This window comes from Tenrec ecaudatus, chromosome 5 (assembly GCF_050624435.1).
Source record: "Tenrec ecaudatus isolate mTenEca1 chromosome 5, mTenEca1.hap1, whole genome shotgun sequence".
Taxonomy (NCBI): Eukaryota; Metazoa; Chordata; class Mammalia; order Afrosoricida; family Tenrecidae; genus Tenrec; species Tenrec ecaudatus.
The window spans coordinates 3,683,521-3,698,777 of NC_134534.1; the positions used below are offsets into that span (position 1 = coordinate 3,683,521).

Consider the following 15,257-nt stretch of genomic DNA (forward strand, 5'->3'; position numbering starts at 1 on the left):
ATCTCAAAGCAAAGAAAGCCCAAGCCCTCTCTGTTGGACGCATAGGTAACATCATGATCAATGGTGAGCAGATTAAAGTTGTCAAGGATTCGATCTTGCTTGAATCCCTAATTAATGCTCTTAGCAGCAGCAGCCACGTGATCTGTTACATCGGGCAAGTCGGCTGCACAAGGCCTCTTTGAAGTGCTGCAAAACAAGAGTGTTCCTCTGAGGACCAGGCTGTGCCTTTTCAAGCCATCGTCCTTCCAGGCCACGCCCCTGCAAGTAGGGGGGCGGGCCCTCAAGAAGGAAGACTGAAGTGGAATGGGTGCATTTGAACGCTGGCACTGCAAGGAACATGGAAAGTACCACGGACCGCAAGAAGAATAAGCACCTGTCCGTCTTAGCAGTACAGCCAGAGGGCTCCGTGGACGCGCAGATGGTGAGACTTGGTCCAGGTACTTTGGACGTGTTCTCAGGAGGGACTTGTCCCTGGAAAGGACACCATGCTTGGTAACGTGGAAAGTCAGCGCAAAGGAGGAGGAGACGGCCTGACCCAGCGGCTACAACTATAGGCTTACACACAGCAGTCAGTTCGAGGATGGCGCAGGACCAAGCACTGCACACAGGGTCCCTGTGAGTCGTGACTCAACAACAGCAACAACAACATGCCTGAGCTGGTGTCTTAGGGACCAATCATCGCATGACCCATTCTCCTTCTGATTCACATGATGAACTTCTCAAACAGACAAAGCAGCCCGTGGCTGTTCATTGCTCCCCATTGTCCTGCAATTGGAGGGCGCATCACAGGTCCCCAGGGACTTCCTGGTCAGGAGCTTGGGCTCTTGGTTCCCCTGAGCCAGTGCTCTCATCCAGCTCTGCACGTGGCTGATCCCAGAGTGGCTTCTGGGCACGCCGGGTGGGTGACCCAGTGGGCCGAGGAGGGGCAATGAGGGTAGAGCACAGACTTACCTTCTGTTTCTCTTTGTACCTTTAGGGGGAGAAAGGCTTTGCTGGCCCCGTGGGACTCCCTGGTCCAAAGGTCAGTACTGGTACTGGAGTTGCAGGGGAGAATCCAGAGTCAACCTCCTTTTGCTCTCTGTGTCCCAAACAAAACTAAAGACAGGTGTGTGTGTGTGTGTGTGTGTGTGTGTGTGTGTGTGTGTGTACGCACGCGTGCGCCCTGCCTGCTCTGCAGGTATTTAGTCCCGGAGACAGATGGGTCAGGAAGACAGGAATAAGTGGCGTCAGTTTGAAATGTCCTCATTTCTGTCACATCCCCCGCTTCTCAATCTGGGAATAGGAGCAAGAAAGGGTTGGCTTCTCCACGCCCTGCTCTGTTCCCGGCTCCCACAGGCCTAGTTCTTGCCTGTCCATGAGTCCTGCACAGTCCTTCTGAGAGCCTTTCAGGGACTGGGCTTGTCAGAGCAGTTTAAATACATGGCATTTATCTACACCAACTCCCCAATCCCACTAATTGCACATAGCCCAGCGGTGTCTTCTGGATCGCCCCCCCCACCCACAGCCAGGACCCATGTCCTCCACAGACCCCCAGCTCTGTGACCTTTGCAAGGAGTCCCCTGGTGCCATGACCTAAAGGCGGTGGTTCTAACCCACACCCTGCTTCCAATGGTGAGCAGGCTGCATGTACAATGAATGATGGTGGAGTCAACCGTTTCAGGGAACGAGGCCAAGGTGACCTGTGTGAGGGCCTAACCTGATCGCCTTTTTGCTTCACTCTATCAGGGTGACATGGGGATGCCTGGGCTGGCTGGCGTGCCTGGAACCAGGGGAGAGAAAGGTGACTCGGTGAGTTGAGGGCCCCTGCTCTGTGTCGCCCCCCCAGGTGGCTGTCATGCGGGTGGGTGCACACGTTGTTGTGAGTTAGGAGCAGTTTAGACAACAGTATTGATGGGCCTACAACATGGATAAACCAAGGGCAGTGTGGACGGTGGTGCATGTACACAAGGACACACCGGTGGATGGGGCAGCCATCCATGCACCTGCAACCAGACGACCCAGGGCAGTGTGGACGCTGGACCTGGAAGGCACTATGTGACTGACATGTAGACCTAGTCATAGGAAGCCCTCTTTCTCTTTGGCGCTGTGGGAACTGCCCTACACCGGCTGTGGTGACGGTGACCCAACTCAGGGGAGCTGTTGAGGATGCCCTGACTTGCGCGTGCCCAGCAATGGCATCGTGTGGCATTTGAGCGGTCCCTCAGTATGGCTATGATGGGCGAGGGGTGGAGTGAGTGGTTTGAGTGGTGAAATTGTCATAATACTCACGACTGTCCACATGCAGTGGCTCTCAGCTGTCCCTCCTGAGGTGGGGGGGAACAACCAACCCCCCGTGCTCGCACCCCCTGCTGGGGGGCATCATGCCATGTGATTGCTCCATCTGAAGCTCTGCCTTCTCTTTCCCCGGCTTCTCTGCAGGGCAGAGGACCTTTCGTCCAAGGAGAAAAGGGTGAGAAGGTATGAGGTCTTCGTCACGTTCCGTGGGGTCTTGGAGGTGCGGGGTGGGGAGTGGACAGGGGTCTGGGGTCTTGGGTTGGTGGGGGTGTGTGCTCTCAGAGGGTCTCTTGGCAGAAGATGGGTCTTCTCTGTGGAGGACCCAGGCCTCATGGGTCCCCCGGAGTGGATTCCTCACACGCAAAGTAAGCACAGGTTCATGTGTGCTTACTACCCGCAGTGAAGCGCCTCGTGTTTCTCACCACATCCACGTGGTGAGACCCACGCGCAGCGGCTCACCACAGAGCAGCAAGCACGCACAGTGAGCCCGTGCTTCCCTCGCAGAGCTGTGCAGTGGGAAGGGGCTTGGATTCTTGCAGGAAATGGGCTGTGGGTTTGGGAGAGCGAGGCCGGTCGTAAAGAGAAGCAGAATCTTCACTGCGGGGAACGGACGCCTGTGAAATGTTTCACCGTGGATGAGTGAGAAAGCACGGGCACCCTGTGCTTACCTTGCCCGTAGGGTCACCTGACACTGTGCCGGTTTCTCCCCATCCCCCACCTTGGGCAGTGGGAGCAAGCTTGTGGGCAGCAGGCAGAGAGACACCAGAGGCAGGAGCAGACTTGGGGGATTCTGAGCCCATTCTACTGGGGAAGGTGGCTTTTGAGTGTCGGGCAGGTTCTCTAGGTCAATGGGGGAACTTGAGGGGACAGGGGAGATGTTAGGCTGGGAATGGGCCAGGTTCTCAAGATCAGAGGCTACTGAATGACCCTCAGAGGGAGTGGGCATGGGCTGAGTGGTCTGGGAGCCATTGTGAAGGGTGTGTGTGCGCCTCCCCTCCCCCTCCCACACACACACCATAGCCATGGGACACATGGATGGGACCGTGCTTTGTCAGATGTGCGGGGAATGTTCTCTCTGCAGGTTGTTCTTGTAGCAGGTGTCAGACAGATCCCAGAGGAGAGAGGCAGGGGTTGAGGGAAGTGTCAAGAGACGACACCAGTGATCGTGAAGATGGCGAGGGACCGGGCAAGATTCCATTCTCTGATGCATCAGTGGCAAGCCCACTGGATGGCCCCCAACCACGATCCTCATCACACTCCAAACGCCTGCCGTCGAGTCGTCCACTCCCACTCTGAGCAACTACAGGGCAGCGTAGACCTGCCCCCGTGGGATTCCTAGACACTACACCTACTACACCTTCCAGGAACAGAGGAGAGTGGATGGCTAGGCATGACTGTGTGCCTGTGGCACGGTGCGTCTGACACCCGTGAGCCTAGCTGTCACTGTGTGTGCTGTGAGGGAGAGAGACAGCCTGGTGGGTGATGGGGGGTGGGAGTGGATGGATGCATGGTTGTATTGGTTCCAGAGACCGCCCCAAGCACCGGTGGTCTCCAGAGGGTGTATGTCCCTGTGACCCATGTGTCTGACCACCATGTGACCCTAGTGTGACAATGGATGAATGGATGGATGGATGGTTGTATTGGTTTTGGAGACCTCCCCAAGCACCGGTGGTCTCCAGAGGGTGTATGTCCCTGTGACCCAGTATGCGATTGACCACCACGTGATCCTAGTGATGGACAGATGACTGGATGGGTAGACAGACAGATGGATGGATGGATAGATGGAAGGGTAGATGGACAGACAGATGGACAGTTTGGTGGTTGTATTTGTTCTGGAGACCACCCGAATTGCCCCTTGTCTCCAGATAGCTTGTGGACCTGCTGTGCTCAGAACCAAGAGCTACTGGGTTCAGTAGAAGGAGCACTGGCTGGGGCTGACCAGCTCCCATTTTAATTCTGCCTCTCCCTCGTCTCAACCACATGTCTTAGGGTGTCTCTGAACCTCAGTTTTCTTTTTGGTCAAAAGCGTGATCATAGTCATAATCATTACAGAGTTCTTAGAAGGAAGGATGGAAGGCATTGTACTTCAGACAGGTTCTCAGGGGCGGTCAGTCCCTAGAGGAGGACAGGATGCTTGGCCAAGCAGAAGGTCAGTGAGAAGCAGGAAGATGACCAGTGAGCTCAGAGCCCCAGTGGCGTCGTGGGCCGCACATTGAGCCGTTCATCACAGTCAGCAGCTCGACCCGCCAGGTATGCTCCGAAAGACGAGGCTAGCTGCTCCCATCAGACTCCATCCTTGGAACCACACAAGGCAGCCCTACGCTGTCCTATAGCATCGCTACGCTGTGAGTTGGAATCAACTTGATGGCAGTGGGTTCGGGTTTGGTTCGGGTGGGTTACAGGAGGCATGCCTGTCACAGGTCTGACTGTGCACAAGAACACTACACCTTGAGATGGAGGTGCTGCGCTGTCATCGGAGGGTGAGACTGAGATGCTGGGGATCCTCATGATGGCAGATGGCCATGGCTTTGGGAGGCTAGGAGCCTTCTGAGTGGGGTCAGTGGTCACAGGGAGGGACAATGACCCAGCCCCTCCCAGTCCTTGCTCTTCCTACTTTGGGAACACCAGGGCGCACAGCGAGGGCGTGAGTGGGAGACCCCTTGGGACCAAGCACTAGCTTGGTTGTGGTTTGTGGTGATGGGTTCACAGCATCTTTAGGACCCTGAATCCCACAGCAGAGCAAGTTCAGAAAAACAAACACAAGGTGAAGATGGGCGATTCCCAGTGAGCTCCTTGAGTCCATTCTGCCCAAGGGCTGGCTTAGGAGGCCTGGTCACCTTTTTTGGACGTCCAGAGCCCTCTAGTGTCCAGAAACCAGAGCTTCACTCTGGGTTTTCTTCTGCCAGGACTCCAGTACCGGGTACTGGTGTGTGTGTGTGGGGGTGTGTGTGTGTGTCTGTAGATGCGGTGTGTATGTGTGTGTGTTTATGTATGTGTGCATACATGTGCGTGGTATATGTGTGTGGTGTGTGTGTAGTTAGTGTGTATGTGTGTATGGTGTGTGTGTGGTGTGGGTGTGACTGTGGGGTGTGTGTGTGTGTATGGTGTGTGTGTGGTGCAGACCTGCGTGTGCCTGGAGCTCCTCAGTAGTTGGTTGAGTGGTCTGAGGTAAGTGTCCCCAGACCTCCCTCCACCTTCCTCCTGTGTAGAGTGGGACCATGGGTGCCCCACCCAGGGCTGTGGGAATAGGGGTGCCTCATGTACAGTATGTAACACACAGAAGGTGCATCTGCACCTGTGGCCCTTGGCCTGTTTCGCTTTCCTTCTCTGGAACAGCTTGAACAACTTGCCTCCCCTAGATGCTCACTGCAGCAGCCTAGCTTCTTTACAAGCAGGGACTGCGAGCATTCGGTCAGGAGTGATGCGATATCCCCGTCACGAGAGTCTGACTAGTTTGGAGTTATCTATGGATCCCTGGAGGCACAGCAGCTCCTTGTTGGGCTGATAACTGCAAGATAAAACGTTCTCAACCTCCCGCCACTCCTGGGAGGAAGACGGGTCTTTCGACCCTGTAAAGAAGGACAGTCCTGGTCTACCTGATCCTATAATGTCACCAGGAGTCAGAATTGACTAGTATCTATTTAGGGACCTGTCTCGGTTAAAACCTGGGCAGACCCCACCTTCCTGGGGCTCCTAGGACGGTTCTGTTGAAGAGACTTGGTGGCACACCCTTCCACGTGGTTCTTTTAAAGCCTGAATCTTCTCTCAAGCCAGGCTGTACCACTGGGCAGTAACATCTTTTCCTGTCAACTGAGTGAAGGGGTGGAGTCTACACTGTCAATCAGGTCATAGCCAATGATGCCTCTGTGTGGGCATGGTCTCCTCCTGAGGATTCTGGAGGCAGATGCCTGTCTTCCTCCCTGGAGGTGGAGCACACACTCTGTCTGCATGATTTTCCTGTTGAGAAGCCACATGGAGCCACACTGACGGCAGCCAGAGCCCTGGAGATGCATTTACCACCATTGGATCCATAGGACTTTCCATGCACTGGCCCATGAAATTTGGCATCATTGCATGAGCTGCGAGAGTGTAAAGAGGAATTTATGGACTAGAATTAGACATATAGGCTAGTATCAGACTTATTGACATGATCTGGACTGGGCTGGCATGTTGTCTCAATACACAACTTCTCTTTGCTATAAAGCTCTTTCTTAGACATATATGTTTCTATGGATTTGTTTATCTAGTCAACCCGGACTAACACAGCCACCTTCATTGTCCCAACTGTGCTTCCAGGGGCGAGAGCAATGATGTTGTTGACAATCCTTCCAGTCCAGCCCAGAGCGCGAGAGCAAGAGTGAGAGCGAGAGACTGACTTAATCACTGCATTGGCTTTGCAGTAGTTGGGGCCGGCAGGTCCAAAGCCCATAGACCAGGTAACAGGCTAGAGATTCCTGCAGACTGGAGTTCCGAGACCCATAGGTCAGATAACAGATAGAGTGGAGACCAAGAGAGAAATTCTACCCAGATGCTTAGTTATGGTCTGAGGAGATCACACTCAAGGATTTCAAATGATTGAACGGATTATTGTGGTTATGCACATAATAGGCTCATTATACTATTTATTTTGCAAACCATGAAACCCTTTCAGATGTTTGTTTCCTGTGTTCATCATGGGAGACCTCATGGGGGGTGCCCTTGAGTCAGCGTCAGCTCACAGTAACCCACGCGCGGCCAAACTCGACAGCGTCATAGCACTTGCCGTGTTTGCGCCCTTGTCGCAGCCACCGTGTCAATCCGCACTCAGGGGCCATCCTCGGCTGTGTGGGCCTCCGCCGTACCAAGCACGATGTCTTTCTCCAGGGACTGGTCCCCTGATGAACGTGTCCTAACTGGTCCCCTGATGAAGAGCCTTGCCACGCTCACTTCTATGTGGCATTCTGCCTGTGCTTCTGCCTCCACAGATTTGTTTGGTCGTCTGGCAGTCCATAACGACTTAATGTTTTCCACCGACACGGTAATTTGGAGGCATTAGTTCTCGGGTCACTGTATAGCTCTGCTCTGCAGACGGATGCTGTTGGCTGCCAGGTGTCCTTGGATTGTTTCCAATTCATAGTGACCCCCATTCTCAACAGAAGGAAACACCAGCCGGCCCCACCCTCCCCCTCACAGTGGTCCTTTTGTCTGAGCCTATTGTTGCAGCCTCCATGTCAACCTCTCTGGTCGAAGGTCTTCCTCTTTTTAGATACCCCTTTGTCTTTTTCGGGGACTGGTCCCTTCCTGATAGCATGTACACAGTATGCAGACAAAGTCCTGTTGCCTTTGTTTTTTGTTTTTTTAAAGCATTTTATTAGTCGCTCATACAATTCTTATCACATTCCATACATATACATACATCAATTGTATAAAGCACATCTGTACATTCTTTGCCCTAATCATTTTCAAAGCATTTGCTCTCCACTTAAGCCCTTTGCATCAGGTCCTCTTTTTTCATCCTCCTTCCCTGCTCCCCCCTCACTCATGAGCCCTTGATAATTTATAGATTATTATTTTGTCATATTTTGCCCTATCCGGCATCTCCCTTCAACCCCTTCTCTGTTGTCTGTCCCCCAGGGAGGAGGTCACATGTAGATCCTTGTAATCGGTTCCCCCTTTCCAACCCACTCACCCTCCACTCTCCCAGTATCGCCCCTCACACCCCTGGTCCTGAAGGTATCATCCACCCTGGGTTCCCTGTGCCTCCAGCTCCTATATGCACCAGTGTACAACCTCTGCTCTATCCAGTCTTGCAAGGTAGAATTTGGATCATGGTAGTTGGGGGGAGGAAGCATCCAGGATCTGGGGGCAAGCTGTATTCTTCATCGGTGCTACACCACACCCTGACTGACTCATCTCCTCCCCTAGACCCCTCTGTGAGGGGATCTCCAGTGGCTGACAAATGGACTTTGGGTCTCCACTCTGCACTTGCCCTTTCATTCACTATGGTATTTTTTTTTTGGATGATGCCTTATACCAGATCCCTTTGGTACCTCGTGATCACACAGGCTGGTGTGCTTCTTCCATGTGGGCTTTGTTGCTTCTGAGCTAGATGGCCACTTGTTTACCTTCAAGCCTTTAAGACCCCAGACACTATCTCTTTTGATAGCTGGGCACCATCAGCTTTCTTCGCCACATTTGCTTATGCACCATTTGTCCTCAGCAATCGTATCATGGAGGTGTGCAGCCAATGATATGATGTTCTGTTCTTTGATGCCTGATAACTTATCCCTTCGGGACCACGTGATTACACAGGCTGGTGTGTTCTTCCATGTGGGCATTGTTGCTTCTGAGCTAGATGGCCGCTTGTTTACCTTCAAGCCTTTAAGACCCCAGACACTATCTCTTTTGACAGCCGGGCGCCATCAGCTTTCTTCACCACATTTACTTGTTCACTCGCTTTGGCTTCAGCAGTTGTGTCGGGAGGGTGAGTATCACAGAGTGCCAATTTAATAGAAGAAAGTATTCATGAATTGAGGGAATGCTTGCATAGAGGCCCAAGGTCCTTCTGCCACCTTAATACTAAACCTATAAATATAGACACATAGATTTATTTCCCCATCCTCATATATACATCTGCATGTACATGTCTTTGTCTAGACCTCTATAAATGCCCTTTGCCTCCTAGCTCTTTCCTCTATTTCCCTTGACTTTCCTCCTTCCCCACTATCATGGAGCATCCTGACTGTACTTCTTCTGAGACATGTTGTCTCTTCTTTGGCAAGTCCACGGTACTGCCAATATTCCTGGCCAGCGCCATGATTCAAATGCATCATTCTTCTATTGTCTTCCAGTTTCACACGCACATCAGGTCAGCACACCTTAGTCCTTGCTTTTTACCCAAGAGATCTTGAGCAGCAGCTTGACCCAGTGCAATGCCTTGTTTGGCTTAGCCCAGTACATTGGGCTGCTCACTGCGAGGCAACAGTTTGAAACCACCCTTACAGCCTCAGAAACTCACAGGGGCAGTTCTACTCTGTCCTAGCTCAAAACTCACAGCTAGTGAGTCACTTCTGACTCATGGCAGCCCTATAGGATAGGGAGGGGAGAACTGCCCGTGTGTGTTTCTGAGACTATCACAACTGTAACAGGAGTAGAAAGTCTCATCTTTCTCCTGCAGAAAGGCAGGTAGTTTCAAACTACTGACTCTGCCCTATAGGCTTGCTATACTTCGTCATCGGCTCAATGGAAGTGAGTTCTGTAATGTTTGCTCTCTTGACTGCTACTTCCTGAGTGTTGGTTGCAGATCCAAGTAAGACCAAATGGTTGACGTCATTCTCTTCTCCATTGATCATGTTACCTGTTGGTCCAGTTGTGGGGAGTTTGGCTTTCGTTATGTTGAGCTGAAATCCATCCTGAAGGCTCCAATCCTTGACCTTCATCCTCAAGTGTTGACTGAACATTCCTTGGCTTGGGTTCAGTGCATCTTAGTGCTCCAAGTGACATCTTTGTTTATTTTAAATGCTTGAAAGAGGTCTACAGATTGGCCCCAGAAAATACGCCATTTGATTTCTGGACTGTGGCTGCCATGGGCGTTTATTGGGGATCCAAGCGATAGGAAATCCTGCACAACTTCAACCTCTTCTCCATTTGCGTGCTGTTGCTTATCGATCCAGTTGTGAGGACGTCTGCCTTCTTTATAGTGAGCGCCGATTCCAATTCACGCTGCTGGCTAGAGTCTTTGATCTCTGTCAGTAAGTGCTTCCAGCTCTTGTTACTTTTCCGCCAGCAAGCCTGTGTCCTCTGCAGGTTGCTAATGACTCTTCCTCCAACCCTAAGGTCATGTGCTTCTTCCTGATACCTATAGGAAATGGAATTGGGGCAAAGTGTCCCCATCGAGCCTCATCTGGGTCAGTGCCTAGGAATTCAGCATCTGGGAGCCCAGCCACCACAAATCCCTTTCTTCAGCATTTTCACAGAGATCCATATGGCAGTAAATTAAACCCTGTGTGGATTTTATGCCCAGCCGTCACAGCGTGCTGCTCCCCAAACAAGAAGAAGAAGAAGATAGATGAATAAAAGGAAAGTCTGCAATCTGAGCCACTCGGCCGGATTTTTGTTGAGTTCATTGAATCACAGCAGGCGGAACTTTGGGTCCCACAAACATCGATCTGTCGCCCGTTGTGATTGTCTTCCAATCTGCCCGGGACCCTCGGCTGCCAGGGACTCTGCATGGCGAATGCGAGGCTCTGCCCAAAGCAGCTGAGGGTGGTCCATCTTCGCGAGCGGTCAGCCTGATGCCTGTTCTGAAGAGGGTGCCCGGCGCTGGAGCGGTCTGGAACGATTGTGATCCAGAGTCCGGCACGGTGGCCCATCCGAGATGTGAGTGAAGAGGATACTTGATCAGAGAAAGCTCCAGGACTTCTTCCCATTTCTATGTCTGATGGACTCGGGGTGGGGTGGGGGATGCAGAACACCCTGGCACCAGTTTGTCAAGTACCAGCAGACTCAGCCACGGTGGGCAGGTCTCAGTGGAGCATCCAGACTGAACGACAAACTAGAAAGAAGGAGCTGACGGTCCACTTCACACACTGTGGTTGCTGTCAAGTGCCAGTGACTTGGTTCTGACCCACAGCGACCCCGTGCACAACAGGAGCAAACACAGCCTGGCCCTGCGCAGCCCTCACAATGGTCCCTGCACCTGAGCCCATGGTTGCAGCCACTGTGCCCATCCATCTCCTGGAGGGCCTGCCGATATTTTCGTTGCTACCCCTTGACTTCACCAAGCAGGATGACCTTCTCCAGGGACTGTTGTCTCCTGACAACGTGTCCAAAGTACATGAGATGAAGTCTCGCCATTCTTGCCTCGGAGGGGCACGCTGCCTGTCATTCTTCTGAGAACTCCCTGGCTCACAGCAGGATCTCGCAGGAGTGTACTGAGGATGGGTCCCCCGGGTGAGCAGGCCCCAACCCCCACAGCCCACCTCTCTGCCATTGCATTGTGTCTGTTCCTATTTCCAAGGCTGTCACTCTGGACTCCACTATGGATCCTCAGCTTTCTCCCGTGGAGGAGCAGCTGGTGGATTCCAAGTGCCGACTTTGTGGTTCGCAGCCCAAAGCAGAACCCACTACGTCACCGGGTCTCCAGCACACAACTGACCTTGGAGATGGCCCAGGACCTGGTGACACGTTGTCCTCAGGGTTGCACCCATGGTGGCTGACTCACAGGATGCTGTCAGCACCAATCATAGTGGAATGGAGGAGCATTGTCAGGAAGTCAGGTTCATGGCAATGGACTTGAGGTGGCTGGCTCTCCAAGAAGCAGGGTTCCACCCACATTTATGACAACTGTATCTCCTGTGCGCTGATGACCAACGTGTCCCTTGGGAATAGAATAAAGTGGGCTATTCTCATCTTGCAGTGGATCGCATGGCAGAAGGACTTTTAGGAAAGGCTGCAGACTTGAGCGTGAGCTGGGACCCACCTGCCAAAAAGTCACACCTGTCGTGGGTCAAGGGAGCCTGGACACCGCAGCTCTGGTGTCCCAGTTTGCCAGGGGGCCACCCTTGGAAATATGCACCTGCCCAGGAAGTGGCATGTGGCCTTGAAACACTGCTGTGGTCACTCCATCACCTAGTGGACGCAGACTGTTCAGTGGCCCTTGGAAGAAGGTCTACGGTATTGGGATGTGTTGGTCACCCACTGCCACGATGCGGCCCTACCTGTCCCTTCCCAGGGCACTCTCTGCAGGTGCCTCCTCTCTGCTTCTGATCCCCGTGCTCCGCCTCCATGCTCTGAGTCAGACCTTCCGAGGGTGTGGACTCATTCATTCTTCCCAACAGTTGTGGACAGAGGATATTATTATCTCCGATGCCTGTAAAGTCACCAAGACTCAAGAAACACGCAAGGCCCTGTTTTCCCTCTCCCTGTTAGGGCGAGGCGGACCCAGCTGTTTCCACGGAGCTCTGGCTTGTTGGGTGACTGGAGAAGTCACAACTACCACGTCCTTATGGCCATGCATATGCTCGGGGCTGGCCGATGTGCAGGGAGGGGCACTGACATGCAACTCTGATGACCTGAGCCCTGGCGACCAAGCATGTAGACTGGTAAACCTGGGAACCTGGACTTGATTCTGCAAACGTGACAGGTTTGGCAGCACATTATTGGATGCGTGGTTAGCAGGGCAGCCCCGGTGGCCAGCAGAGACATTCTGATTAGACGGAGACCTTGAGACCTGAATGCCTGGTGGGATCTTACTGCAGGTGGCCAGCTTCTGACACCTGTGTGTCAGACCCATCTGGTGATGACCACACTGTCAAGATCGGCCCTTCCGCCTGAGCTGGGCTCATCCCCTGGTACATCTCAAAGGCAGGTTCTGCTTGAGGCTGGAGAGCAGACTTTCTGGGTGGTGCAGGTGGGGGTGGACAGTGGAGGGAAGAAGGAGGCTCCTCTGCTGCCAGGATTGGTTTCCCTTCCAAGGTAATGACCATGGAAGACTCCCTCCAGAAAACATCCGATGCCGGTGCATATCCAGCCTGCTGGGCCAGATGAGGGAGTCCTGATGGTGGTAAAGTGCTCAGCTGCTAACAAAAAGGTCAGCAGTTCGAACCCACTAGCTGCTCTGCAAGAGCAAAATGAGTCTGTTTCTGTTTAGGTTACAGCATTGGAAGTTCTATAAGGCATTCCCACTCTGCCTATAGGATTACTAGGAGCCAGCATTCAACTTCAGAGCTGTGGGCTTGGGGTTCGTGCAGGGGAAGTGCAGGCCAGAGCGAGGGACAGCAGACACCCTCTGGAAAACTGACAGTGCGGTTAGGCACTAGCCCACCAAGTGGACTTCACCAACCATCTATCGGTGATTTATTTTCTGAAAGTGAGTGAGTTAATCTCAAAAGAAGGTGCCATGGAGTGGGGAAAGTCTGGGCATCTGCCTTTCGTGAGTCTTTCTCCCCTCAATTTTATTGTGAATGAGCGGAAGGATCGTGGATTTACACTCGATAGTTCAACTCATCCTTTGCGATGCCCTCAGTGAACCAGCGTGTGTCCCGCTGCCGCCCCTGTGCCCTCTTCCCTTCCTCTGTCCTTACCCGCTCTCCAAGCTTAGGGGAGATGCTGCCCTTTTGATTCTAAATGGCTGTTTCTTAGTATGCACTGGTTATGCAGGTGATAAGATCTCGTGACCTCATAGGGCGCCTTCATGGAGACTGAGGCTTGCCCAGGACCCTGGCGCCGTGAGTGGGTGGGCCTGAGTCTGGTATGTCTGACTCTTGTTGTTGACTTACTCCTGATAATGCCATGCTCATTGGAAGGGAACACTGCCCAGTGCCCTGCCACCTCCCCCACCCCCACGGCTGGTTTTCTCCTTTCCCTCAGCATCTTTCAGTGGCTCAAAAGTTCCTTTCTTTGTGATCTGGAGGCAGTGCCCAGAGCGAGTCACCAGTTCGATATTCCACAGTTCGAATGGGTTTTGTTTCATCTCATCCACTGCCCAACCTGCAGCCCGCCGTCGCTCATTCCAGCTCCTCTCGGAGTCCCTTGTTTCCCTCCTTGATCCCAGCCCTCTCAGCTTTGTCCTTGTTCACATGCTACCCTTTGGCTCTTAAGCGGTTGATTATTCTAACACATGGGTGAGCTCTGTCCCAGATGGAAGGCTGACTGAGGGCCATCGTCTTGAGCGTCCGGCCAGTCAGAATGCAGCCAGTCAGCCTGGCCCTTGGACGGTTATGATTCTGGCTGCTTTCCAGAAGGCCCAGGGTGATCTTCACCATACGCCCCCATGAAGCTTGTTCGTCATCATAGCAGCACGCCAGCTTCCACGGGCAGATGGCGTGTAACTGTGCTCCAGGTGCATTGGCAGGGACTCGAACCCAGTTCTCCAGCATAGAAGGTGAGGACTCTACCACAGAGCCATTAGTGCCAGTTCCCCTGCCTCAGTCTGGTTTCCCACAAGCACAGTCTCCACATTGGGATGAGTCTGCTCCCCATCTGGAAACCCCTGACCCTCCAAAACCATGTCCGCATGGCAATCAGTGTGTTTGCTTATGCCTGCCTGTCTGCCGTGTGTGCCCTTTACCTCCCTAGGCTGGGTTCTTTTCTCTCTACTCAGGACTGGTTTCATCTCACGCTTCCCCACCCTCCCCCGTCTCCTATTCTTAGCCCGTGCATTAATGTGCATTATTCATGGCTATCGAGTTGGATAACTGTGGTTGAGTGCCTTCTATTTTTACAGTAATTAAAGGGTTTAGGGGAAAATAAGTTTAGCTGCTTACATGCCCTTAAATAGCCCCACGGGTGAGGGCTGAGATAAGCCAAGATGCCACGGCTCTGTCCGAGGTGCTGAAGGACACCTTGGCGAAGGTGTGAGTTCACGGGATCTCACAGCCCCGGGGAAGGCAGAGCCGGGCTGGGAATGTCTGTGTGTTTTCCTCCATGGGTCTGACACTCGGAGCCCCCCTTACCAAGCCGAGTGGACCTGTCACAGGACCAAGGGCTTGGTCCTGGAGGGAGCCAGAGTGGCGGAGGTGCCTAAGTGCTGGAGCACTGAGCTGGGAGGGCTGTGGACTCTGCTGGGCTGGCCTGGTGGAGTCCTCTGCTCAGCCACTTAGGAGCTGTGTGTGACTCCAGGTCAGTGACTCAGCCCTGTGGCCCTGCTTTCCTGGCTATAAATCAGCAATTTGAGTAATAAATACATGCCTCTGAGCCTTGCTGCATGGATTCAATGAGCTAATGAAAATAAATGACTTAGATTTATAAAAAGTGCGTCTAAGTGTGCACTGTAATTACCATGACACCAGCACAGTGTTCCGGTCTTTTATACATTGGATGATGTCTTCTGCATCCCGGGAGCTGTGGCCTTGCCCCAGCAGCTTCATCCAGCTGTAGAACGTCACAGCTCCGGCAGGAGGGGACCCTGCCAGCTCCCCTGGGCTCAGGTAGAGAGCAGGCCCCAGGTGGGCTAATGCAGAGGCACTGGGCACACTTCCCTTGATTTCATTTACCTTTCTAGG

At 53.0% G+C, this 15,257-nt stretch overlaps 1 protein-coding gene across 1 annotated transcript in view; it reads left to right on the forward strand.

Annotated features, from left to right (window-relative positions):
• The window catches only part of COL22A1 (collagen type XXII alpha 1 chain), a 200,348-nt gene that overhangs the window by 34,905 nt on the left and 150,186 nt on the right, over positions 1-15,257 (forward strand). Inside the window, exons 9-11 of the mRNA XM_075550530.1 lie at positions 977-1,021; positions 1,726-1,788; positions 2,419-2,457. Of these exons, the coding sequence (XP_075406645.1) occupies positions 977-1,021; positions 1,726-1,788; positions 2,419-2,457 (147 nt within the window). The remainder of the gene's footprint in view (positions 1-976; positions 1,022-1,725; positions 1,789-2,418; positions 2,458-15,257) is intronic.